Source organism: Stylophora pistillata, chromosome 14 (genome assembly GCF_964205215.1).
Source record: "Stylophora pistillata chromosome 14, jaStyPist1.2, whole genome shotgun sequence".
Lineage (NCBI taxonomy): Eukaryota > Metazoa > Cnidaria > Anthozoa > Scleractinia > Pocilloporidae > Stylophora > Stylophora pistillata.
In genome coordinates, this window is record NC_142532.1 from 22,221,216 (window position 1) to 22,247,883 (window position 26,668).

A 26,668-nucleotide genomic window follows, 5' to 3' on the forward strand; every position below is an offset into this window, starting at 1 on the left:
ATTACAAAAGCTGACGTTTCGAGCGTTAGCCCTTCGTCGGAGCAAATAGAGGAATTGTGGGTTGTGTGTGCTTTTAAGGCAGAAAATGGAGCTACGTTATTGGTGGCAACATGGCAACGAGAAAAACAAGAATAAATTAGTGGAATGAAAAAGCGTTCGTTGATCCCTGTGGGATTTAGACCGCCGGTTTGAAAGATGAGCTTTTGTTCAAGATAATTACGGCTTTCCGTGCTACCTAAGTGTAAGGAAAAACCGCAGACTGTCATATGCTGACTGTCATAAGCCCGTGAAAGTGATAAATCAGATATAATGAAATATATGAAGTTCATATATTTCATTATATGAACTTCATTATATGTTTATTACGAATCAACATAACGGCCTGCTCCCAGTTGGCTTGTTAGCTCAATTGGTAGAGCGCTGCACTAGTATCGCAGAGGTCAGTGGTTCGAATCCCGTACAGGCCTGATTTTTTTCAGGTCTGATTTTCGCTATTGCTTAAATAACGCTATCTACTGCGAGGATCGGGCATATGTATCCAATACCGCAGTTCAATATATATATGAACTTCACATATTTCATTATATCCAAAGCTGATTGGTTTGTTCACAGACTTCAAGCAATAACACATTTCGGTCACCAAACCAAGCACCTGGGTTTCGAAGTTTGTTTCGTAACGAAGCGCTTTCCTAGAGTAGGTAAAGAAAGATCTAAGCAATCAAGGTGATACATTATAACTCCAAAGTAAATACACTTTAACGGTCTAAAGCATGGGGAAATGAGAGTGACATAGTTTGTATTAGTTTTGCTGCTGATTGGTTAGGAGTGAAAATGGCCTGAGCACTCTTCGCCAATCACAGGGCATGGCATGATTACGCCCATGCAATTCTGGATTTATCTTGACACAAAGATGTAAATTTTTCTTAGAATGGAATTTTGTGGAAACGAAATGTCAACTATGTTTACTTGAAGGGAAAGTACGGTCTAGAAAAAGGTTCATCTCAGTTAAAAGGCTTTTTCGTCAGAAGTTCGAAAGTAACTGCCATTTTGTCCAGTTTGCTATGTATTAGCGACAAGAGCGCTTTGAAGTTGCCCATTTTTACAATTAATTGATATTGGTAAACTTTTTCTAGACCGCTCTTTCAATTTAAAGCTGCATACCCCAAGTAATAAGCACTTTTTTTTTGGTCAAGAATTCAAATAAGTGTTATAATTAATATATTTAATTTGGCTGCTACATCGGGGTAGACAGGCATCGATGCGGGATTATTCCGTGCACAATTTTAATGCTGTATGTTGTAAGGTAACGTTTAAGACATGCAGTGCAAGATCTTTTTGTTCGATTCTATGCAACTGAAGTCAATAACTTAACTGTATAACTTACTTTTGTAGCAACTGATTGCAGGAACTGCCATGCCGAACGACGTGCAGTACAAGTCATTGTTGATCGTAAACGAATCGAGGGATGCTAAGATCACTTTGTACATATATCCCAGATGGGATTTTGTATGTTGGATTTCCTTCAGTTCCAAAATTATCCTGCCAGGCGAGAAATACTTGTATCGCAGCAAAGATTCATATAAATTTGAGCTCGTTGCCGGATTTGAAGATAAACCTAAAGAAAGTCTGTTGGAACCCAAAACTTGGGTAGCTGACAAACTCCTGAAAGTTACAGAAGACCTCCGTCTGATAGAGGGAGAGCTGGAGGATTTTCCACTTGAGAAACGAGTCTGTCTTCGTAGACTTCAAAGAGACAAAGAATTAAATGTCACAAGTGGAAAACGAAACCTGTACGACATTCTAGAACTGGACATGGATCAGATTCGCAAGCTGCCAATAGAGAAGCAAAGAGATGCCATTAAGAAGGGATTCCGTAAACAGATACAACGATGGCATCCCGACAAAAACTTTGGCGACGAAGAGAACGCAAAGGAGATCATTATGGCGCAAGAAATTTTATTAAATGACGAAATGCGAGCTCGGTACCACAACGAGGCTGATTACGACAGAGGCTGGCTGTCTTTCAAACGATATAAAGCGATCTTAAATCCGGAACGATTCACAACGGAGCAGAAGGAAGCCTACAAGAAAAGAATACTCATGTTTGCTGCGTCGGTGGGAATTGCAATTTGTGGAATTGGCCTGACTATTGGAACTGCAGGCGCAGCAGCCCCATTGGTAGTAGCCCTTGGGGGAGTCTTTGGCGGTGCAATTACCGGAGCTGGAATCCAATCGCTACAGCACACTGTGAATAAGAGGTCCGTTGTGACCGAAGAGTGCAATATCAAACCGTGGTTGTTGAAAGCTGGGATTGGATTGATTTCTGGGGCAGCAATTGGAGGCGCTGCAGTAGGCATTACAGCAGGTGTAGTGGGCCTTGGAAGCAGTGCTATGGAGTCTGCCGTTGTTACAGCGGGTCAGTACATGGGGACTGGAGCAGGAACCGGCGCCGTTGGTGGGGCTGTGTCATCCATTGCCTCCGATATCGGGAGAAAATTTGTAGATGGAGAAAAAGTCTCATTGAAGCAAGCAGCTTGTCGTGCAACATTTGGGGCTGCCATTGGTGCTACTGCAGGAATGGCAGGAGGTGTTGTCTCCAAAGCTCTAGTGGGTGGCCAATCATCAGCTGCAACTGCTAATATCCAAGGGGAGGTCGGAGAACAGATTGCGATACTAACTGGCGCAAAACGTCTTACCGATGTATTGGTTAGGAACGTGTCTCGAGCTGTGACAGAGTCTGGAGCCGAAGCAGTTATGGGAACAGCAGCTCAATTTGTCGAGGAGCGCTTAGATGATTCTGTAGAAAATCAAAGCCCTGGACAACATTTTCTAAGGGGAGCTATAAACTTTGCTTCAAAGACTATCAAAGCCGGCTTTCGAGAAAGCAGTAGCGCACTTTTGTCTCACTCGAAAAACGAAATCGATGTCTCAAAACGAGCCAAAAAGTACTCGAACCTCGAGGTCGATATTTATGATAAAAGTGGCGCGAGGCGTGGTCAGGTGAGACAAGAACTTTTCGAGGAAAATAACGAGCATCTCGTCAAATGTGAAAAAAGCACTTGTTCAGCAACCTATCAACCTCTAGAATCTGAAGGGCTGTTGGAGAACAAAACCTACTCATTGCCTACAGTCTACGAAGAAGCTGTCGTCCCCTGCGAACAAGTAGATCCATTGAGAGCGAACGAGCATGTGAACCCCGTGGTCGATATTGAAGAAGAAGCGGGCGTGAATGACTATTGTGGCCAGGTGAACCTGGCTGATCAACTCCTAGAATCTGACGAACTGTCGGAGGACAAAACCAGTCCATTGCTCAAGGTCCGTGAAGAAGTTGGCGTCCTCGACAAACGTGAATCAAATCCACTGGAAGACACAAGGATTAAATATATCTCTGAAGGGGCTTGGTTCTCTAGAATGATTGTTAGCTTCTTTCTTAATGACGAGAAAATTACGCAACAAGTAAGTGGGAGCGGAAAATTCATTACCATTCCTTCTCCTGCAAGAGGAATTAAAGTCAAATTTCAAGTGAGCCGACCATTTTGGGGTGACGTCATGAAGTATGATCGCTTTAAAGAGGCCTGGTTTCGACCTTATGAGCCGCATGTCTTCTGCTACGATAACCCAACAAACCGCACGTTTATCGTCAGCGGCAACCTGTGGTGGGAAGCAGTCATGAGAGTTAGTGATGAATACCACGAAGAAACAAAGGAACTATAAGATTTCGTAAACTTTAAGAACACAGAACCACTGATCTCTTCAATGATTGTTTCAGATTCTTTCTGTTCTTTTTTTTGTCAGAACCGCTGTGTACAAATGAACGCAATGTTTTTACAGTAGCTCCGGGTTAGACTTTAGTATCCGATTTTAGACACTGGTGTCCGATAGTAGACATAAGTGTCCAATTTAGACGTTAGTCTCCTAAATTGGAGACTGGAGTTTAAAATCGGTCACAAGTGTTTAAAATTGGACACTGGTGTCTCAAAGCGGACACTAGTGTTTAAAATGGGACACTAGTGTCCAAAATGGGTCACCAGTCGAAAATCAGACAGTGTTATGCTGTTATGCTATCAAAGCTGGTGAGTGCAAATATCGCTAATGCGATTTAAATCTGAAAACTAATCATGAAAACTTCAACTTGTGTAAGTAAGAAGAGTTTTATATCCAAACACAAAAGAAACAGATAGTTATTGGAATTCAAGACATGTATTGGTAGTTATACAAATTTACCGTCTAACTAAAATATCGATACTGAATGTTTAGAAATTGCAAACTCTTTCCAACAAAGAAATGTCTTTATTTTGATTCTTGAGCTCAAAAATGTATGCCATCTTTTTTGTCATAAATAAAATACCTGGTTGTTGTACATGAAACAAAAATTCATCTAAAAGCTCAGTCACAAGCTAAAAATGTGAGAAACTTAGATAAGGTTCTCAAAAATCCTTATCATGGCTGACAGAATAGGATCAATTTCAATATCTTAGCAACTAAGCACTCACCCCTCTCCTAAGCCAACATTACAACTAAAGTTGCTGTTTTGTTAAGGGAGGGGTAGGGGCCCAGTTCCTGTCAATCATCAAATATTGGAGAGAGAAAATGCCTTGAGTCTTACGAGTCCCATATTTAATTGTTCTTTAATAATCTATCACATATCACCCTTCGTAAACAAAATATGCCGCGGACGTTTTTTGTTACACTGCCTTGAGTTCATTTGAACTAACCATTACATAAAAGACAAAATATTTCCGTTTTTCTGTCCACCCCGTTACCTCAGTCTAACGGTCTGTTTCAAAGGGCGAAGAGAATGGAGAACTTGGGGAAAAGAATAGATTTTACAATAAATTCAACAACTATTCCGTTGGATTTTCTGGCCACTTACAGAAGTATTCCCTTCTTGTACACGAATTCTTCCACTGAAAAGCTAATGACAGACTCTAAGTCAAAATTTTACCTTTTCATTTGATCACTTATTGCCCATTTTGAAATCAGGGATTTTGAACACTGTTGTGGTTTATAAATTATGATTGTTACACTACATACCTATGTCAACACAACACAAATAACTTTAACGACCTGGTTATAAAGGAGGAATTCCCCACTCCTACCCCAAAGAGTCACACCAGCCTTGCCTCCACTCCTCCCTACTTAATATCAACAGTTATCAAAATCCCTTCTCTTCTAGTTGTCCCTACTTATATTTTCAAAAATACTGCTTATAAATTTACAGCTGGGTATTAAAAACAAAGTCAGTTACAATTCGTCCCTAAGCAAGGTGTATCTGTTGTAACTAGGGGCAAGTTTCTTAAATACAGTCTCCGGGGGTGAGGTTTGTTCTTTACGTCCTGATCCGCTGTTTGCTTTTCCTGATCCTGTCCTCTGTGTTTCAGCACCTTGGCCTGTTTCTGTTTCTGTTTCTGTCCCTGTTACTTCTGGACTCTCTGTCTCAGTAGTCTCCTGAAAGTCAAACAATTTACAATTGAACCACCCAGTAAGACAAACAGGTGTGTGCTGCGTCCAACCGGATTTCATCTCAAAGATTTAAGAGTCTCAACCCACTACACCCTAACATCAGTGTACATATTCTCCACACTGATCTCTATTCATTCTCCAAGGCATTGACAAGGAGAATATGTTTAACAATCAAGAGCTTCTTCAAAATGGTCATCATTTCCTTTATTCTCCTGACCTTAATGTGTGATCTAGGGGTGATATTTTAAGGAGAAATTAAATACTAATCACTCCTAAAACGGATAAATGGGTGTACAATTTTGTTATCAAGGGCTAAACTGAGTCAGAGTTTAAAGGACTTAACAGCAGAGCCACACCAGCCCCTCCCCCTTGAAAACAAGCCAGAATAAGGTAAACAAAATTTCTCTCCATCTTGCTTTCCTTTCTGTCGCATGAACTCACCTCTTCTTCCTCGTGTCCTTGTTCTGCTGGATCAGGTCCATGATGGAACTCTCTGTGCAGTTTTCCTGAGTGCAAATCCTTAACAAACTTCTTGAGTCTTCCTGGTTTCCTGTGGTAACCAAAAAAGCCCACTCAGAACTGTCACTTAACTCTTTACACCCTAAGAGGGTTTTTTTGTTTGTTTGTTTGTTTGTTTTATTCATGATGGTAATTAGACCAGCTGGAGTCCAATTGCATCTGTTTAACTATACATTGATAAACAACTGATGAACACATTTAGGAGAACAGCTCAGTAAGAGACTGATTTGGTAGCCACAAGTACATGCATGCTATCTTGGTGCTTAAATCAGGCTAATCCAAAACAATCACTTTCATGAATTTTTCTGTAGTTTTAACTGAGGATCACCAGCTAATACAGCTCTGATAATCTGATAAGGTTTGAAGTCATGGTAAGTTGATTCGATGAGGTTCACCACTGCTGGTTTCCATCTGTATCACCACTTACTTGATGTCATCAAACTTTGGCAAAAGATACATATGTTTAAAGCTGTCAATCGCAACGAGAGGAAGGTCCTAGTAAAAAAGAAAAGAAGATTATTACATCGCAGAATAAATCTACTGTAATTGTCAAACAGAAGATTAATACAATTACTTTGAATTGCCTCACAACCAGTTCAGCTGATTCAAAAGTTATTGAATTCAATTACAAGTGACTTACCTCAGGTCCTTTTCCCAAGTGATGCAGTGGATGAGAGAATTTGAGCCCATCAGCGATAAGAAAATTGATGTTTCCTGAAAAGGTAGCAAACCAACATGAATAGAACCACTGGCAGACTTTTTTAGCATCCATGCAGCCAGCCAAGAGGGAAGAGGGAGTGGGGGTGCTTTAGAGTAATACATCTTGTCCAAGAACAGTAACCCTGGTAACCCTTACAGTGGCTCGTACCGGTTTTCATCTTTTTGATGGTTTGTAACTTTGAAAGAATACAACAGAAAGACTGACCAAGGCCAGTTGAACACTTTTAAAGGGTTGAATTATGTAATCATTGGTTATCCAAAAATAGGCGTCATTTCGTCACTAGCACTTTCCATGGCAACACTTTCATAGGCTTATTCAGATGCATTTTTTAACTTGTGGCTTAAATAATTCAAAAACTAACCCAGTGACCCCATGATTTTTTTCAGTGTTTGCTTTTGGCACTTGAAAAGGAAAATGCACAAAGATTTTTTTAAAATATTCTACGGAGCGGAATTTCAGAAATTCTAGCAAAAAGGCAATTTTCACACCTCGCAAATTTCCTTCCGTAGAATTTTCTAGTTTTTTTTTTTTTGATGATTCCTTTCGACATTATTATCATATTGCAACAATAAAAAGAAGGGGTCACCAGACTTGTTTTCATGCAATAGCTTTCGTGAGTTTAGCAATTTCCACGCGCGTTCTCGCACATTTAAAAATATGGATTCTATAAGATCGACATTTGCTCATGATCTGTTATAGCTACCGCTGACAATTGCGTGTGCTCGCGCGCGCATCTACGATCTGATGTTTACAGACGTTTACTGCTAAGAAAATCATTAAACAGCGGTCAGAGACAGCCTCCCGGGCTCATCTTAAAAAATCTTACACACGACTTCTGGCTATATCATATTATTTTCCTTTAAGTTTCAAAGTCTTCTTCCACTTCAGGTAGATTATCCTTCACTTGAGTTCTTTTTTCGCCATCACAAGGTTTCATATTGGTTGAATATTTCTTTTAAATGTGAAGAGAAGCAACCTTTACTTCTCCGAAAATCGCCTTCTTTATCTTAGTTTCTATCTCCTGCTTTCACAGTGGCCGCTCAACACATCAAATACAAGCTCATAGGTAAACCTCTCATGTAAGTAGAAAAAAATCCTCGCGCTGCCATCTTTGTCTTAAATTTTCGTCTTTTAATCTCACGCTTCTTTTGCACGTTTCTCTCGCGCATGACGCAAGAGTTATCTGTTTCCCGCACGAGGAAACTAGTACGAGCCACCTTAAACAGCCTTGTTTTGATCTGAAGTCCATTCTGCTTTTATTGAGGGGCTAATTGCAAGCTAGTATACAGGGTCTGTATGTTCAGATGACTTTGAAAAAGCAAGTTCTAAAGCTTATGACATCGCAGCAAAGTTGACCAACCAGTTTTCAGGAAATAGACTTGGAACAATCGACTATGAAAAAACTCCTCGTATGATTGTAATGATGAATTCAGTCAGTGCTTTCTTAATGAGTCCTTTGCAAGACTTGCAATTTTTACATGTACCTAACTTGTATGATCATCCTACATGTGCTACATGAATGTGATCAAAGTAATTTTGCCTTGTAAGGCAAAAAAAAGTTCCAAATAAAATGACCCTAAATTTTGCATCAGTCATAGATACATGTATCTCCAAATGATGATTGTCTTTCTCTCACCCTTTTCCTGGACAAGCTCTCTGGCAACTTCTAATTTGAACAGGTCCACGCTTTGCTTATCATCGGGATGATGAAACAAAAGAAGAAACGGAATACCCTCCTCAGTGAGTTCTTCAGCATTCTCAAAAGTTATTTCTCTGACCAGAGGAATGCACTTGTCTGAAATCCAACTCTTCATGAGTTCATAGTTGCGAAGATCTCCCATGTAAACCATTTCTCCTTCAGCACCTCTCTAGAAACAACAACAACAACAACAAAGAAAAATAATAAACGTGTGTATAGTCTTAAAGTCAGTAGCTTACTATGAAAACTCAGTTGAGATGAAGTTTAACTTTTGCACTTATTCAAACAAAGATCAGCTCTCAGAAACAGCTTCTATGTATCAATGAGATTCATCTAATTTAAGGGACAACATTCTGTTACAAGGAAGAAGATTTGTACTAAAGTATCACCTGCATCATGATGTGAATATAAGATGCAGACACCAAAATGTCTAGTTTCCTATCAAAACTCTTCTTACATGTACTTGAGTGATTTAATACTTTCTGATCTGCAAACTCAAAACACCTAATACTAGTCTTGAAACCTATTTCAAAAGACTGGGCAATATCAATTTTTCAATGGGATTTCATGTCATTTATCCTATATCCACTCACATGTTGAGGCCTGAAGACAATATTTTCTCCTGTCTGTCTTTCTTTGAGAGAAGCATCCCTAAAAAAAAGAAAAAAAAAATTACCGAATGTTACTAAATGTGATTAATTCTTTGGCGTCTGCCCCAAAAATAACCTTTTTCATATACTTCAATTTAAAAAATCATAACTGAGTGCAGGGCTAACCAATCTTACCAAGTTATACATCATATTAAAGCTTATTAAATGAAGATTGTCAATTAAAAAAAAATTAATTAATTTAATAGAATCTTAATTATTTTTGTTGACAAATATAATTATTTTTTTGATTATGCAACACACAAAAATACATTTGACACCAAAAAAGGTGTATTTATTTTAAAATTACAAAATATCATCCAAGAAAAAAAAGATAGAGAATTATTTGATAAAGCTATATACAAAGAATCATAAGATTATATTGAATCCTGACAAAGATATCAAAATTTTTCTAAATGGTGCTGAAAGTTAAATATTGACATAAAGACTGTACACAAAGCTAGCATGGTTTGTACTATGATAACATCATTTATAAAACTGGAAATGGACTGAAATCTCTCAAAAGGGTTCATTTGTAAAGGAAAAATAGTTTTCAATGGCATAATAGGTTATATAATTATTATCATGAATTATTGCTATGTATCATATTACGAAAACCGTATGTATACTGTAAAATGTGAAATCAATCTAAATTCAAAGTTCAAAAGACATATGTATACATATGCATGCTATTTATGATATTCTTTGGAATGCCAAGTGGAAAAGCAGTTCTTGTCTGCAGTGCAATGCAGGTAAACCTGGCATTGGGGTGCTGAGCACCTCGATAGCACCTTGAGTTCTTTCTTATGCAAAGTGTAGCAAACCTTGCAATTTCTCTTGGTCTTTGTAAATTCTGGTAGGTGAATTGTTTCAAATTCACCAGGCTGCCTTTTTGGTGGTGCAGACACAGGGGGATTACCAAATTCTTCCAGACCTGCCAGTTGCCGTACCAATTCCTCACGAAATTCTGCAAGGGAATATCTCTGTGGTCTTTTGAGCAGCTCATTTTCTGGATATTCAGCACGATGGATTTGAAATAAGATATAGCTGTTGACAACTGCAATATCCACCATGTGGAAAAGAAGAATTTTCCACCACCTCATGCATTTTCGAATTGCATTGTTTTTAGCCAGTAGCTGGTCAGAGCGATCAACACCATTCATATATTGATTGTAGTTTTCGATGACTTTTGGCTGCTTTACCCTTATTGTTTGCCATCTGTTGTTTTCCTTCTCTTTCCTTTCAACCATTACCCACTCATTTGCATCAGCAATGGATGACAGAATTGTAACTGGCTTGTTGTCTTTCCATTGCTGTGCTAAACATACTCCATCCCTTTGCCACCTCATGTTGCCACGCTGCTCTCTTTTTGCCCATTCCTTGCCTTTTTTCATACAATCAGGAAATCCTTTGCGATTTTCAGCAGCTGTGCCAGTAGCAGGTACACCAACAGCAAACAGATCTTTTATGAGTTTGACTGATGTGTAAAAATTATCAAAGTAAAGGTGATAGCCTTGATTCAGGAGAGGCTGCATAAGCCTGAAAACAACATCATACCCTAATCCATTTGCAGATGGCTCATGACCAGCTTTTTTCCCAATATATACATCAAAGTCACACGTATATCCATTGGCACTGTCTGCTAGAACCCAAAGCTTGATGCCCCACTTAGTTGGTTTGTTTTTGATGTATTGTCTTATTCCTGACCTATGCTTGGATTTGACCATTCGCTCATCAATCGAAACTCTTTGAAAAGGCTGATAAAGTTCTTGACATTTGCTTTTGAAATGGTCCAGGAAGCTACTAACCTTTCTCAGCTTATCATTTTCAGCCTCTGTTCCTGGGTGTACTACATGAATCATGGACATAAGGGCCTTGAATCGAAGACGTGACATAATACTCCGTGCCCAAAGCCCATGATACAATGTCTTAGTGCTCCAGTAGCGTTGAAAGGAAGATACATCTACAAGTCCACAATACATAATCAGAGCAATAAGTTTGTATAGTTCTTCTGTGGTTGTTTCAATCCATGCTCCATGCCTGTCGCCATAAGATGGTTTGTTCGATATCGATGCCCAAGCATACGCATTAGTATGTTCACAAATCTCCCTCATCAGTTCCATGGTAAAGAATAATTTAAAAAAATCAATTGCCTTTGACATGCTTCCTCTTCGAATAGGGCCTTCTAAATGTACACCAGATTGTCTATTTGGTGAAAATGTTGGCAATTGGTTTGGTGTATCAGGAGTATCATAGTCGTTTGCGGCTTGTTGTGCCTGGTTGTTAGCCTGGGGAGCTACTCTGTTTCGACCACGACCCCTTCCTCTTGGTCGTCCTCTACCTCTACCTCTACCTCTAGCCCTTCCTCTTCCTGCTCTTGGTCTTTGAGCAAGTTCCTGCTCTTCGCCCTCAGAGCTTTCATCATTTTCTGAAGCTTCTGGGACTTCAAGGTCTTGTTCCACGTCCAATGATTCGTATTGAGAGCTAAATTTCAGAAAAAAATACACAAATATTACAATTTGATAAATACAAATATTAGAAATCTTATAAATTTCCTAAATTTTGAAGCACACTATATTATCATAACTATGATCAACTACAGAAACAAAATAAAACACAAAATATGTCCAAAATATGTAAGAAACAAGGTCCAAAACTCATAGGTTTGTTTGTGTGAAAGGTGTCAAGTTTCTTTCCCGCAAGAAAGGCACATGGTCTATTATGATTACAAAGAAAATCAAGTAAAATTGCCGTAAATTGTTATTTATTTCGATCTTCAACATACTGGTGATATTTTTTAACAATAATTTAAAGTTTTTATGTTGAAAAATCGTAATATAAGCATCATTTTCACCATTATAATTCCATGGCGTCATCTCACATGGCATTGTTTACGATCACGCTTACCTTGATTCCGAGTCTTCGTCGCTTCTTTCTTGCAATTCCTGGTCCAATTCAAACTCCTCTCCACTAGATAACCCACCATTATTGCTGTCTATATCACTTTCTCCCTCACTTTGATCGTTTTCAATTATTTCTCTCACTTGTTCCGCAGTAAATCGAACATACGCTCTCTTGCTAGCTGACGCCATTTTGAAATGTGAAGCACTTGCGTTACGAAAATTTTATATCGGCCTCTAACAGCTAGCCAATCATGTGCACTGTATATTTAATGCTGATTTATGATTGGCCAAAGCACAATAGTGATTGTAACAATGTTTTTGATCGACCACATGCATTTTTGGTATCCATGACAACATTCGACATCATCGTTCCTGGAGGAACGATTTTTAAAGGGGCGGACGTCAAAGGGTTAAAAATATATACTGCTCTAGCTGTGTGCATGTTAGGTGTCATTTGAAAATGCCCTTCAAATGTTTCATCAGACTTCCTAATTCTCCTTTTGCTTTGTCTTGCATCCCTCTGTGACACTTAAGGAGAATCTGAAGTTGGATCTAATCAATGCACCCATTCAGTTGAGAAGACTTTATAAATTAAGGCTTTTCTCTAAACATACCCAACTCCAACATGAAAACTGCAATCATCTCTAAACTCTTCTGCCACCTGAAAAAAAAAAAAAATCAGTTTTATGAGAAACAAACACTTGAAAAACAATGGCCCAAAAATTTAATCAATGAATCAATTAAAGATTGGAATGGGTCAATCAGCTATGTTGTCACTTTGATGTTTCTTAAGCAATGTATGTAAGTTTAAATTATAGTGGTGAACTTGAGCCAAAGGAAAGTAAAATTAGTTTACAATAACAGGGTTCTATTGTATTGTTGAACACTGTAACATCATTGCAAAACTTGTCTGTTTATTATCATTCCCATGCAACTTGTAATCTACCACAAAATTATTGCCACATCACCTTTGAGATTGCGATATATTGGAGAAGCATACCAAGTTTATGCCAGGCACCTTTAATTTCACACAACCCCCCCCCCCACCCTGTTTTCTGTGAATGTACACCAATGAATGGGTAAAGGAGAGCACTGTGGCAAACAGAAGTTCACATTGATTGTCACCTCACAGTATTTCATTAAATGTGGCTACAGTGTGCGTGGATGTTATGTGTCCGATTCTGTCAAAAATTTAGAAAACAGCTAATAACAAACTGATGTGAGTCATGTTGTCCACAAACGGCACCCAATGGGAACATACTTTTTCAAAAGTCTTGAAGTTGTCACTGTCTTTGCTTTCAAGGTAAGCAATGATGGTTCTCTTAGAAGTCTACAGAAACAAAACCAGAATACTAAACAATTAAAACAACATACAAAGCTGAAAGAATTATTGCACTACAAACTCCTACACCTTGCTTTGTAGAAGTACTTGGGCGTGACAAGTACCTCACAAGAAATTACATATTGCAACCTTTAGTCTAAGGTTTTAGATCCTAATAAATATAAACTTGTAAACTCAAGAAAATGACAAAAAAGACCAAAGCAAGTGAAAGAAGTTAGATCTTCCATGAGCCTCAACACTGCAGTTCTTATAATAAAAAGCAAACAAATGAAAGGAAATGTACAACAAATACATATATATGTACTGTATACTACCTTCCACAGATCATCTACGCATTACCCAACCAGAGAAAAAATCTCCACAGTTTTCTATATAAGGCTAGAAGACAGCCATATTTTTCAGGATCTCACCATCTTTCCATTATATGCTTGATTTTTCCTATCAAACTTACATCAACATTGAGATCACTCAAGGCATGAAATTCTATAATTCTGCTCGTCATCTGTTCCTTGATGAACTTTGAAAAAGCATCTACCGACCTCTGACCTCTGTATTCTCTCCTAGCAACCTGAATAAGTTGCATAGGACTGATGTGAGCTCACTGTAATCCTGAACACAGTAACATCAGCATGCATATTCTCCATACTGTTTTCTGTACATTAAAGTGCTGCTTCTTTACACAGATGTGGAAAAATATATATATCTTATTAGACGTTTTGTTGTGTAGTATCGCTGAGTATTTTCACGAGTTGTGTCGTATTTTGATGAGCCCATAGGGTGAGTCAAAATACAAATAACGAGTAAAAAATTTTTACTCAGCGATACTATACGACAAAATGCCTAATAAGTTATTTATTATCCAACACGCCAAACTGTTGTTTCTGCTGGCGAATTTCATGGATATTTATTTACGAGAGTGCGTGACAGAAGTATGCAAAGCAGAACGAAATTGGCACGTTGTTGTGTTGCTGTTTCTATTTTCTTCATTAAATGAAGAAATTTTCTGGTCGTCAAGCTGTTTTTTTTCGTCCGATTCATCAAATGAACTTGGATCTATATTTGCCAGCCATTCTGACTCTTCGTTATTGGAAATATGATTCAAATTGTCCGCCACTTTTTTTTTTTCGTAACTACAATCCAATTCTTCACTTGCGCGATGCGAGAAAACCAGTTTACCCGGTACTACAATAGATGAGTACAAATACCGCGTGATATTTGTACTCGACTATGGCATTATTCGTACTCGTCTGGGTGTAGTTGGATAATAACTAATAAATATCACCTGGTATGCCGTGAGTGATCAGGGAGGGTTCAGGAGGAAATAAGTGACTTGTTAAGGATGGAAAAACGGTGATGCTGGGTCATTTCCAAGTGGTAACAGTATTAATATGAGAAAAGACAATGCCTCGATATGATAACATAGGTAATGTCTGAACAGAGTGGTGCACCCAGAGCAAGCTCATCCCAAAAGGACAAAGAAGGTAAATTTCTAAAGAGACTGTGGTGCTGCACCGGTAGGGGGAAAAGAGGCAATTTTGGTTTTATTAACTGAGTTGATAATGTAAACTGGCAACTGTAAAAGAGTTTCAAAGCTGATGTTTCCACCATTAGCCCTTTGCCATCTGTTCTGACAAAAGGCTAACACTTAAATCATCAGCTTGAAACTCTTTATGGTGACCAATTCACATTATCAACTCAGTTGATAAAACCAAACTACAGGTTTATCCCAGTTTCCTTAACATGAAGCAACTAGGAGTATTACTACTCCCCCCTGGATGGGATGCTAGCCCATTGCAAGGTTACCCCTCCCCCCACCCAGCATTTCATCAGGCTTCCCTAACAACTCACAGATTTATATTTACCATAAATCCTCTAATAAGCCCACAAGGAGCTTATTTATTTCAGCTACGGGGGGGGAGGGGGGGGGGAGGGGGGGAGGGGGGGGAGGGGGGGAGGGGGGTAGCTTAATAGAAGGAGGGCTTATTAATTAAGCCCAATGTTCACTACCAGGATATAGTAGGATATGAGGTACTGTATTTATTCAAAAACTGTTCTCATTATACATTTTTTCATTTACTAAATTAGCAGAGTCAAAATGCTCTTTCAGGGGAGGGGTGGGGGCTTAATAAATTTCTTCCACTAAAAGGGGGGGGGCTAGTTTACATTATCGAACTACAACCTGAGGAACTTGGACTTTCATGTTCAAAGGGTAAAAACTGTCAAATACGGAAAGCATTCTCTCAGATTTTTTAGGCCATTTTTATGGTCAAAATTGAGGATGAAGGACAGAAACGAGACCTCCTTAAGGTTTAAAGCAAATATAAGGAAAAACGATCTGAGCGAATTGGTTAGTGAAAATGCATGCAAAAGGTACTGCCATCTGTGTAACTCATAATTCATAAACAGAAAATATAACTAGTAGAGTTGATATATTATAAAATTGTATAGTTACATAGTTTTTATTGCACATGTGTATTTTTAAGTATATTGACTATTGTATATATTTGAAGAAGTTTTGAATAGTTAAGTCTTATTATGTTATAGTATTATTAACATATATTTATCATTAATAAGTAATTTAAGTAGTGTCCCTGATTAGTAGGCCTGAGGGCAAGCTAGAAGATTAGACACTTAAATTAAGTTGATGATTGATTGATTGATTATTAGAAGGCAGTGGCTTATTAGAAAGGGGGGGGGGGCTTAATAGAGGATTTATGGTATACTCCTGGGTGGGGAGAGATCCAAGAACACAACACATAGAGCTAGCCCAGTCTTAAACTCAGACCGCTTGACCCACAGTCCTCTGCACTGACCATTAGGCCACTGCATTTTGCTTAATTACAATAACATACAGTCATAAAATTATACAAGTATTGTTGTTGTACCTGTGCATTTCTCCACATCTTTAAAGTTGGATATTTGGTGATGTGAAATCGCTGTGCAATTTCCTGTTCTGACTCACAGTCCACTCTACCAAACACAACGCCACTCTATCAAGAGAGAAAACACATGCTCACTTTTTCCTCTGACATACAGACACATCCCCTTAACTCTATCAAAAGGTACTGTTTGTTCTAAAAATCTCATTGCTTAAATCGCTGACAACAGTTAAGGTAAGTCATTTGTAAACATCAACTGACACAGAAACTTTTTTGAAGAACCAATTTGTACATGTACCTCCCTTTTGTACATAAGTTTTCAAGGATGGTGGATATTTCAAAGTTGTACCTTACTTCATATTAAATTAACTCCTCAAATGTATGCTCCATTCTTCTGGTTAGGTGCCGCATTCATTTGAGGGTAGCATTTATTGGGAATTATACTTCTATTTCTGGTGTCTAGTCCATGCCATGCAAAAATCCCTATGATTATCTCAACAGTTTACAATCTGTTTAAGTTGCAGAAATCTCATTATTTCACCAATTATCAATACAGAATAACCTTAAACACAAAGACACGCTATAAAAGGAGCCTTAGGTCCCACTGGACCATTTGTCAATCAACCGTCATGTGATGTAGAACTCTTATAGTCAAGTCCGCTTGAGCTACAACAACTCCAAAGCAGTGAACAGCGGGCGCATTCCTCAAAATTATTTTATTTCTTCATCACAATACAAGAATTTTTGAGATTGTATTTCCTTTCTCCAATGGAAACTGTCTTTATTTGTGGCAGTAAATTTGAGATTGAAGTAGGTGGTTTGCATGTTACCTCAGGCAACCATGCTGGTGGAAGTAAACAGTAGATATCTCATTAGCTCCTTTTGTTCCTCTACCAGCATTTGAATTTGACCTGCACACATCAACGGTGAGTGACAAATGAGCCTAGGTCTTCCCAGGGAAGACTTCTTTATATAGCGCGCCTTTGTGTTTAAAGTAAAGTTACAGATACACTTTTCCCTTCCTTCCTTTGTTTCTCAATTCAACTCTCATTCATTTATATGCTGATAGTTTCAAACAACAACTCAAACCTCTATCCTAAGTTTTAAACTCTCAGAACAGACATTCAAGTCCTAGGAGTGGCAGTTTTGAGGAATGGAAAAATTAATTAATTGAACTGAGAACAAAAGCCAACTGATGTAACAATAAAAAAAAAGGCCTACTGGAAATTCTTCATGGACAAGATCAGATGCTTGTTCAAAAACTGGAGCTAACATTTGACTGAATCTACACCTGAAAGAATGAAAACATACAAATACATTACGCATAGGACCTACAGATGTGCATGTTCACACAATAAAAATGGACAATTGATTGTGTGCAAAAAAATTCACTGCTGCATGTAATCAGGAGGAAAAAAAAATAAGGTCAAACTTTAACCATTCACCCTGTGACAACAGTAGGGATATTCTCCATACTGTTCTCTATACATTTCCTAAGGTGCTGACAAGGAGAATTTGTTTAACAATCAAGAGCTTCTTTAGTTGGTGATCATTTCCTCCATTCTCATGATCTACACGTGTGATTCAGGGATGATAAAGTAAACAGAAATTAGATGTTAGTCACTCTTTGGGGTTAAACAGTTAAAGATCTAATATACATGTCGAAGAAACTGAGTGGAACATACACGTTTATGGTTTTTCTTGGAAAATATTTCAATTGTATCACTCAGTGATCAGTCTGTTGAAGCAATTCAGTCAAAATATTTTCCAAGAAAAGTCAACTTAAATCCAGTCAGTTTCTTCTGGATTATGCCTTCAGAATGAGAAATAAACATTTTTGCTTTCGAAGATCTAGGTGTACAAATAAAAGCTGTTTTCAGTCAGTTGAAGTTTTATCTTCCCCTTTTTTATTTCCATATAAGTTCAAAAGCAAAGAAATAGCATTTGATCAAAGGATAACAAAAATTAAGGCTCCCACACACTCACAAATATCTAAGCTGAAGCAGCTGAACTAACAAGGAAAAAGCATTTTAATTATCAAGTCTCCCAACAGAAGTTTTTGGCTGAAGACACGATTTGGTGACCTGACATCACAAAATGGTTGCAAGATATTTAATTTCAGTCACAAGATAAAAAAAAAGAAGACGAAAAGAAAGGACATTGCTTTTGTATTATACTGCGAGTTTAAAAAAAAATTGGACAAATCAGACTTTTTTAGCGACCAGATTGTTCTATCTTGCGATTGAGACAAAAATGTTTGATCGCCATATGCCATCTGTGTAGCAACGTTAATCTCAGAAGCTGTACGTGTAGAGCAGCTGAATGTAGTGAATTTAATGAGACATTTTCGCTAAACTATAGCTATTATCCCAGATACTAGATGACTCTTTGGCCCCACATCTATATAATATTTTTCTCCCAACAGGCAACACATTCTTTTCGGATCGATGAACCTTGAATTTCTGTTTAACTGTAACTTAAAGGTTGTATAGTCTCCTTAGGTTTGCAGTTGCTTTCAAAAACTTCAAATTTCCTTCAATGTATACATTGGTTTAAATATCAGTCGTGTCTAACGATTACTTAAAAGCAGCTATATATACAAGTTTGCAATGCCCCTTATCAATAGGCAAAATTTGTAAATTATCTGAAATAACCATGTGGTGCAGTTTGCTATAACATAATCTACAGTGTTTGTTAGAATAAGTTGTTTTGAAGGAAATTTACTCATTATTTGAACTGAGAGACGTTTTGACGTTAAAGAGACGAGGCATGTCTACTATTCTTAAAGCGGAATAAATCGGCTATTGATGGCAAGTTTGAAACCCTGATAGAAAAACATATACACAAAACAAAACACATCGCCCACATTTCATATCAAAATTAAACAAACCAGCATATGATCGAGCTCTTTGTATTGTTTTGTATTCCAGCTGATGTGAAGTCCGGGCAATGCACGAATGTTACGAAAATTATATAAGTTCGCTTGATTTATCATAATGACTTACCAATCGGCGTAAAAATTTATGAAAACCAGTTTATTATTTGCTGAAAGAAAGGGAAATCGAGGAGATTAGTCAACTGAAACACCTCAGTCGATAAATAAAATAGTAAATAGCTTTAAAAAAAATTGCCGGAAACAGATCTTATGGAATAAGAGTGTATCGCGATCAAAGAGTCGATGTGTAGGCTTTTGAAGTCAGCTTACAATAACATTAAAACTTAATCGAGTTGGTCGATCAATTTAGAATCCTTACCTAGTGTTTGATCGAAATTTTGACTATTAAGCTGCACCACATGGCCACAAAACGAGCTGGGAAAATGAAGTACAGCCTGCAAAACGTAATCAACAAGTTAGTTTCTGTAGTAACTGGTAAGAATGAAGGACCACATCGACGTGGCTTCCCCAATACATTTCCAAACGTGCGCTCATGCGATTCAACAACACAACAGCGGGAAAGAGACATCTAAAAGACCGTACGCACCACTAAAAGGCAAACAAACCACATCTGCGACGATCTCAACATCTCTAAACAAAAGAATTTGCAAAATAATTTAGTAAGGGAGTCTAAAAGTAAGTCATGTTTCCCGGCGGCTTACTGACACGGCAGTCTATGACTGGTCTGTTATGCGCATGCGACATGCAGTGCATTTTGAATTCATACAACAGAACACCATCTCTGATTGGCCAAAATCTCTGGAAAGAAGAATAGCCAATTAAAATTTATTTAAGAACAACCTCTTCCCGGGAAAATTTGCACCAATGCGCTTGAGGCTCCTCGATGTACTAAAAACAGCTGGTCACTAAACGGGTTGAGCGTCTAAAACAAATATTTAATTATTCTTTCAAAAGAACAAAGGGGAAAACTTCTTCCTGTTTGACGTTAGCTGACATGGATACCATATTTATCTGCACTATCTATTACGTTTAGATTCAGTCGCAAAGCTCAACGTGCACTCCGGCACGGCTAGAAGGTCTTTGTACGCCGACTCTTAATGACTGAAGACTCAGGTATATGTCCCTCAGATTTTAAACGAAAAATTTAATTTTTCCCTTGAAATATATGGTTTCACTGATTGACTAAGTGGAAGGGATAAACGGAGAAACATTTGCTTGAAGTCTGAACTTCTTGACGGAGACAAACATTTTCATGTCTGGCCCAACCAAACTAAATAACCAAGCTTTTTATAAATGTCGCGCTCTCTTTCTCCTTCTTTATTTTTTTTTTCTCAGATAACATCTGGCGAAGCAGTATGTAGTTTCCCAGCCCTACTCACGCCATTGCGTACGACCCTCTTTAAGGATTTGTTGTTATTGTTGTTTTCCAGTAAAAGTGCGTGCAGGGACGTGCCGATCATTTGATAATATTACAGATACATGGATCGCAACTGAAGTATGTTGCTTAGCCTGTAGAGCAGGCAAAATATTTTTGCGTTTTTCAGGTGAACGGAGGCAAGCCCGAGGCGAGTTCGAAGTGTGAGTCAAGTGTGACGCGGAAAAGAGCGAAAAAAAAAACATTAAAGTGTTCCTAATATTCCTTCCAAATTGCACTTAACTCCATAAGTTCCATTTGCACGTACGGATGTGTTCAATCTTCTATGTTGTCATTTCGTTAAGTAATGCACAATCGACAATTATTTAAATTCATACCTTCAAAGAGTAATTAGCATATTTTTGTTGTTGTTTTTTTTTTCATGAAGATTCTCCTTTGTTTATCTCTTATAGAAAACATTTCAAACTTGGATATCAAACCTCAGTTTGATAAGAAGGCTCAGAGAATATGAGTGTTTATCAATTGGAAGAAGAAATGAAGTCAATCACTGACTAAGAAATGTAAAAGAATTCAAAAACATCATCTGACAAAGTTACATATGACGGAGTTAATTTGCTTGTATCAAAGCTTAAAAAGTTAGAAAAGAAACATATTTTATCTAAAATCACCGAAAATATTTGCAAAAGTTTGATAAAAACCCTAAAAATCGAAAAACACATTAAAATGTCCATCAGAAGCTAAGAAAAACACACCTCGTCTACGTTTACTTCTCGAGCTTAAAAGGTTTGTTTTTCACGGTTCTCACATAACGACAAAAAAAACGCGCTTCTCACAGTAGTTTGATAACAGATAACGTGCTTTTTCATATCTTACGTAAATTCCAGTAATTTCAAAAATTAGCTCCAGTAAAGTCATTTTACTTTAATTCATCTTAGATGTCAGACGATTCGCCCTTAAAAGCTCACGTTTTTGATCGTCATGATTTGTTTTTGCTTGAAAATGGCTGGTCTCAGTTCGATTTAAGATTTTCTTTTTGCATCAAAGTTTCTTCAGTTTCAAAGAGATAGAGAAGTACTCAACGACGTATGAACTTCCTCGATGAGTTGCTGTTGCAAGGCCGTATCTCTTTGATGCATTAAAATTATCGCATTTGACCATCTCTAGGGGGTTTTACTAAATAACGCTTTCAAGCAAGCCATTGGATGTTTAGAGAACGGCTTATCTTTGTGTTCTTTCATCCTCTTGCTGTGCTCTTGTATCAGTCAATAACTGAGTCATAAATGTTTAACAAGACCAAGCTATTTTGCTTTCTTTTTAACTATTCAGTCGAGACTGAAAAACGGCTTTAGGCACGAGGCTTAACCTTTTCTGGACGTTTTCCAAACTTCCCTCAAGCTACGCTGAAAGCCCTGGTAAACTCTTTACTACGTCTGAGATAATCTTACGGGCGCATTCAGTTGGGACGGAAAATTGTGCATAAATCACGGTAAAACTGCGTGGCAATATATCTCAAGTAGAATCACGGTTTGTTTTACGGTAAATATCGCTTTTGAACTTTAAAATATCTTTGTGAAGCTATGTTTAAACTCTTCCAACTTTACTCTGATAATAATGGAATTAGCGTTCCCCGCTTTCAGAAAATCTATAAACTTAAGATGATGTAGTCTTCGAACTTGAGGAAGAAGTGGAGACAACTTCAACAACACGCTTGAAATATTAATGCTCAGCAGATCAGCAGCAAGGTAAGGAATTCACAAACGACATCCATTCTATCGTGCTATCATACTTTCACTAAAGAAATGAGACGGAGAAATGACAATGGCGTCTCCATCGTGAAATGAAACAATTCCGATTCTGAAAAGACAGAAAGCTTTGCAATCGAATTTTCTGAGCGGCTTAATTATTCTAGAAAATTAAATAACGATCCAGCAGTTTGAGTTGTATGAATCGAGGTTTTATGTTGATAAAAATTTTCATTTGCTCTGGCTGATGGCATTGGCTCGATCAGCTAATCATGTGTAATAGTTTTCTTTCGCTCAGTAGGAGGCGGGGGCAAATATTAACCTGTAGGGCAGACTTCTCTTTCTTCCTTCGATAAATTTTTCGCTGGTTTCTTCCTCCATTTATCACGAAAAAATTGAATTGACAGTTTGACTTTCTTTGAAACCTGTTTTCTAACTCTAGTCAGGAATGAAATCAACTGAAATAAGAAATCGTAAGTCCAAGTAAAGTAGTAACAGCACTTATTATCAGAGATCAAATATTGTGTTCGTCAATTTTTGTGATTGAAGCTGAATTCCATCCGAGCATAACATTTGTTATCATTGTAATACCAAGATAAAGGGAATTTCGTGCTTCTGGATTATCAGCTAGCAATTATTAGCAAGCCGATAGAAAGCGTGGACTGTTTTCACAAATATAAATTAACCCGAGTTATAATAACTTCGACTGTAAATTAACTCCCGTAACCAATGTATTGAATCTTATTTAGTCTAATTCAAATCGACGAGGCGCTTCTAATTAAAAATACGCTGTCATAATTTATGCTTCAAAGAAACATAATATTTAAGCCTTTCCGTAGAGTGTAACCTTGGAAATGGTTAACGGCGTAAAGATGAGAGGTCGATAGAATAAGCAAAAGTAATAAAGGAAAAGTTAAGCGCTGAAAAAAAAAATCTAAATTTTTGCCGATGAAGCCAAATCTTCTGTGGAATCTTCGTTCATAAACCACGCCTGGTCTAGACGTCTGAACTAAAGATTTTCAGCCATCTTTCGTTTGTTTGTAGCCTTCTGACAACTACAATAATTACTCCTGGATTGCTCCCGGTTGTAAAAACATCTGGTGATAAAATTTAGTTTTCCTCTGCTAATTTTAGTTTTAGATTATTTTTAGCATCCTTGTCACTGTTAATTATAACTAATTTACCTTTTATAAAACGAATTAAACACATAACTGTTCTATTCGTGTGACGTTTTAGCCTTCAGAATATAGAGATCTGTGATTTTTTTGTTTCACTGTCCGGACCCGTTGGCTTGCATGCAGTTTTCAGTAAATCTAATTTAATTAGTGTCAGTTGATACTGATACAATACGTTCTCGCATTTTAGCAGAGCACTCGTCAAATTCGCATGCTAGCAGAGCACTCGTCAAACTAAGGTTCACCGTCCTTGAATTCTGGCAGAACGCAAATTTGATTCAAATTGGTGATGTTGTAATATACCAAACGTTATCTTAAGCATCAATAGCTCGGCTTTGTTGTGGGGCTAGTGTTTGTGGATATGGGATTGAATAAAATAATTGAACTTTTTCCTTAAGTTTTACGACAGGAGAAATCTGAATTTCGGATTCAAACAGATACACTGAATAACAAAGCCGTTTTTGTTCAATTGCTGCTGGTTAAGGAACCAAATTAGAAAACTTTGATAGTCACTTTCAACTCCCACAGTTATTTACGGAAAGTTTGATGATTTCCAAAGATATTTCCATTCAGTTTTTGATTACTTTGCCTTTCGGCCCTCCATTCGGTAGTGAATAGCCAAACGATAGTAAATTTACAATCAAGAGAGTTATTCCATTTATATTCGCATAGGAAAAACATCGACAAGTCAGCTGGGAAGAAGGATATTTCTCCCTATGGTTTCCACTCTCCCAGAATAAAATTTTCATGACGCTATTACTTTTATCGATTATTCTCCTCTGTGAGAGTCTTTTCTTATCTCTTACGTCCTTTTTGAATAGTAAATGGCTACTAGATCAAAGCATTAAATTAAGATTCAGATCTTAAATTCCAGTGAAATATTGTCGTCGCTAAATCAGATAGGTGACTTACACGGCTTGCTGTTAGCGACGTTAAAATAATTCGTATTTTTTATATTCTACATCAAGAAACAACTTAATTGGAACTTAGCCGATCGAGTTTTTCGTTTCATCGACTGACTTTTGTCGCTGCTAAAAGGGAATTACGCTTTATAACAGAACATGGTAAGAAAATTGTTATCGGTAGATAGGTTTAATTTGTACCATAAGATGAAACATTTTGGCGAGAATGTTTACATTTCGATGCAAAGTTGACGAAGAAACCAGGACTTAAGTTGTTGTACCTAATGCGCGTAAAAAATTCCTTCGAATGTTGTATTTGCTCCTATTTTTGAATGTCTTTCAATGTCTTTCAAGTTAAGGTTATTCTCAAAAATATGCCATATTCTGATCTTGCTGAGAATTCTGGAGTCAAGGACGGACAGGCATTTAAATATTCGAAAATAATACCATTATTTTCTTCAGTCAACAGACTAACTCAACATATATTTAAAAAAAACAAAATATGAGCTCTTGAAGCAAGCCTATATTCTTAAACACATTAGTAAAAATTAAAAAAAAAATATATTAGGAGCATGTGGTTTAGCTTTATGGTAAAAAGTCTGACTTCAAATTTTATCGAAAGCGCTTTTCAAAGAAAAGGCTCGAACTTAGGGTTCGTTATTTTTAATTCAATTCTGGCAAAATTACAAAGAGATTGCTTGATTTCTCGGTGATAATCCTGTGGATAAATCATTCGTCTCTCGATTTTTAAAAGGAGATGATCCCATGAGCGTTAAAATACGTCATCGACAACTGTTTTAAGACGGCGTGACATAACAGTTTGAAAACTGCGAAGTTACTAGTATTGTTCAATAGTTCTTTTAAAAAGAAACTTCTGCATTGCGTTACGTCCACGGAAGAGTTGAACACTTTGTGGTTGATCTTCAGCCAGAAGATGATGAAGGAAAATAAACTGCTTCTATTCAACCGCTCACATCTCGACAGATTATAGCACTAACTCTCCAACGTCAGCTTTCTTCAAAATTCGTGACTGCAATGTTTCGGGCCTCTTATCATCTTCCAGTTTATACTAAAACAGTTTATGAACTGCTCTTTGCTTCAACCGCTTTATGGCAGAATGTTGTAGACAAGGAAAATGCCCCATGTCAGTATTCAATGACGAGGACCATCCAAAATTGCGATTTCCTTAACAGCAATATGTTTTTGTTCGTCAAAAAAATCACTCTTCAATTTGATGATCGTAGGGAGTTGCACCCAGACTCTCTCTTCCATTTAAGTCGGAGTATTGTAAGGGGGACTAAGACGGCTTTTTGATCCGTTTCATTTTGCAAAACAAAACGGCCCGTGGGTCGGTTTATTTATTGCCAAGAGGTTCCAAATAGAATCACTTAAGTTGCGATTTATCTTTCCAATTAAATTTCTCCCCAAAAAATACGTCTTCTCTATGCTGATTCTTTATTAAAGTTAATTGCATTTTTACATTGTTTACAGTCTTCAATTTAGGATTATGAAGAACTTGATTTTAATAGTGCCTCTGCCACAGAATATATATAATATATAGAAGAGCCATTTATCTTGAAATGAATTCTTATTTAGATAGACGTATAATCATTTACTGCAGTTTATTATCGTGGTCATGCAAACTTTGGTAAAATTCTTTATCGTACATTTGCAACGTACACTGCAGCGTTTAGAAACGATAACCAATTTTTGTACCGTTCTCACGATTGAACAATTTGCGCCTTTAAAGGCGCAAATTGTCATATAATCAACAGAAAACTGTACTGATTCAGTTCTTCAAAAGTGACTCGATTTTCTTGACTCCCTTAGAAGATAAGCTTCCATAAAATATGGCATGGAATTTGAAATTTTGTCTATCATTTCGACTCCTCACTCTGCAAGTTTTGAATTTTTAAAAATACGAGGCCAGGACATAGTTTTTCTCTCTGGAGGGGAGCTGCAAACTGCTCCATCCCTTTTAATTTAAAAACATTGCTTATCTATTCAGTTCAGATTAATAGATAACAATATATACGGCTAGGGCGAAAAAGGATCCAGACGACATGATACTCAATTACTGTCTGGTAATCAGCGGAAAACGATGGAATTACTTTGGATTTATTAGAACAGAAAACAAAAGGATTGTATGTGAAGAAAGATCGGTAATACGTGTTCTTACGAGCCGAAAGTTTGGGTGTGTAACGTATAAAATTCAGAAATATCGAGGAAACATCAAGTAGGTGGCTTGTAATATTTGAATAAGATACATATTAGCGGGTACGTGTGTAAAAAAATAGCCATAAGTTGCTTGAAAACGGAGAACTGTTAAAAATGCTTGATGAGTGCTCTTTCAAAATCTAACTAATAATTTACATCCAAGAATTTTTCAGTCATCGATGGAATTT

The 26,668-nt window shown here is 37.4% G+C and overlaps 3 protein-coding genes and 1 long non-coding RNA gene across 12 annotated transcripts in view; 3 read left to right on the forward strand and 1 right to left on the reverse strand.

The window, feature by feature from the left end:
- Nucleotides 1–962: 962 nt before the first annotated feature.
- LOC111334544 (uncharacterized) lies at nucleotides 963–4,360 on the forward strand. The gene is made up of 2 exons (XM_088745168.1): nucleotides 963–1,303; nucleotides 1,393–4,360. Exons 1-2 carry the CDS (start codon nucleotides 1,259–1,261, stop codon nucleotides 3,712–3,714), a joined length of 2,367 nt encoding a protein of 788 aa, XP_088601294.1. The 5' UTR covers nucleotides 963–1,258; the 3' UTR covers nucleotides 3,715–4,360.
- On the reverse strand, nucleotides 4,271–19,805 carry LOC111334545 (endoplasmic reticulum resident protein 44). Its single transcript, XM_022940308.2, has 14 exons — nucleotides 19,656–19,805; nucleotides 19,428–19,503; nucleotides 19,179–19,218; nucleotides 17,395–17,464; nucleotides 16,180–16,284; nucleotides 13,746–13,862; nucleotides 13,214–13,282; nucleotides 12,567–12,613; nucleotides 8,996–9,053; nucleotides 8,340–8,571; nucleotides 6,623–6,696; nucleotides 6,410–6,477; nucleotides 5,905–6,013; nucleotides 4,271–5,448 (listed from the first exon to the last, which is right to left on the reverse strand). The coding sequence occupies exons 1-14, from the start codon at nucleotides 19,695–19,697 to the stop codon at nucleotides 5,245–5,247; spliced, it is 1,311 nt and encodes a 436-aa protein (XP_022796043.2). The 5' UTR covers nucleotides 19,698–19,805; the 3' UTR covers nucleotides 4,271–5,244.
- A 198-nt stretch (nucleotides 19,806–20,003) lies between these two features.
- Nucleotides 20,004–21,369, forward strand: LOC111334533 (uncharacterized). Its single transcript, XR_002695241.2, has 3 exons — nucleotides 20,004–20,182; nucleotides 20,500–20,564; nucleotides 20,897–21,369. It is a non-coding gene; the product is annotated as an uncharacterized LOC111334533 (long non-coding RNA).
- A 382-nt stretch (nucleotides 21,370–21,751) lies between these two features.
- LOC111334546 (uncharacterized) overlaps nucleotides 21,752–26,668 on the forward strand; it is a 39,310-nt gene continuing 34,393 nt past the window's right edge. For 3 of the 9 annotated variants that reach the window (XM_088745089.1, XM_088745082.1, XM_088745085.1), the window contains exons 1-2: nucleotides 21,752–21,980; nucleotides 22,082–22,186. The gene's annotated coding sequence lies outside the window, so the exon portion shown is untranslated. Of the gene's footprint in view, nucleotides 21,981–22,081; nucleotides 22,187–24,290; nucleotides 24,426–26,668 lie in introns of those variants that run through there. The other 6 variants (XM_088745088.1, XM_088745086.1, XM_088745087.1 and 3 more) reach the window with 4 other exon arrangements.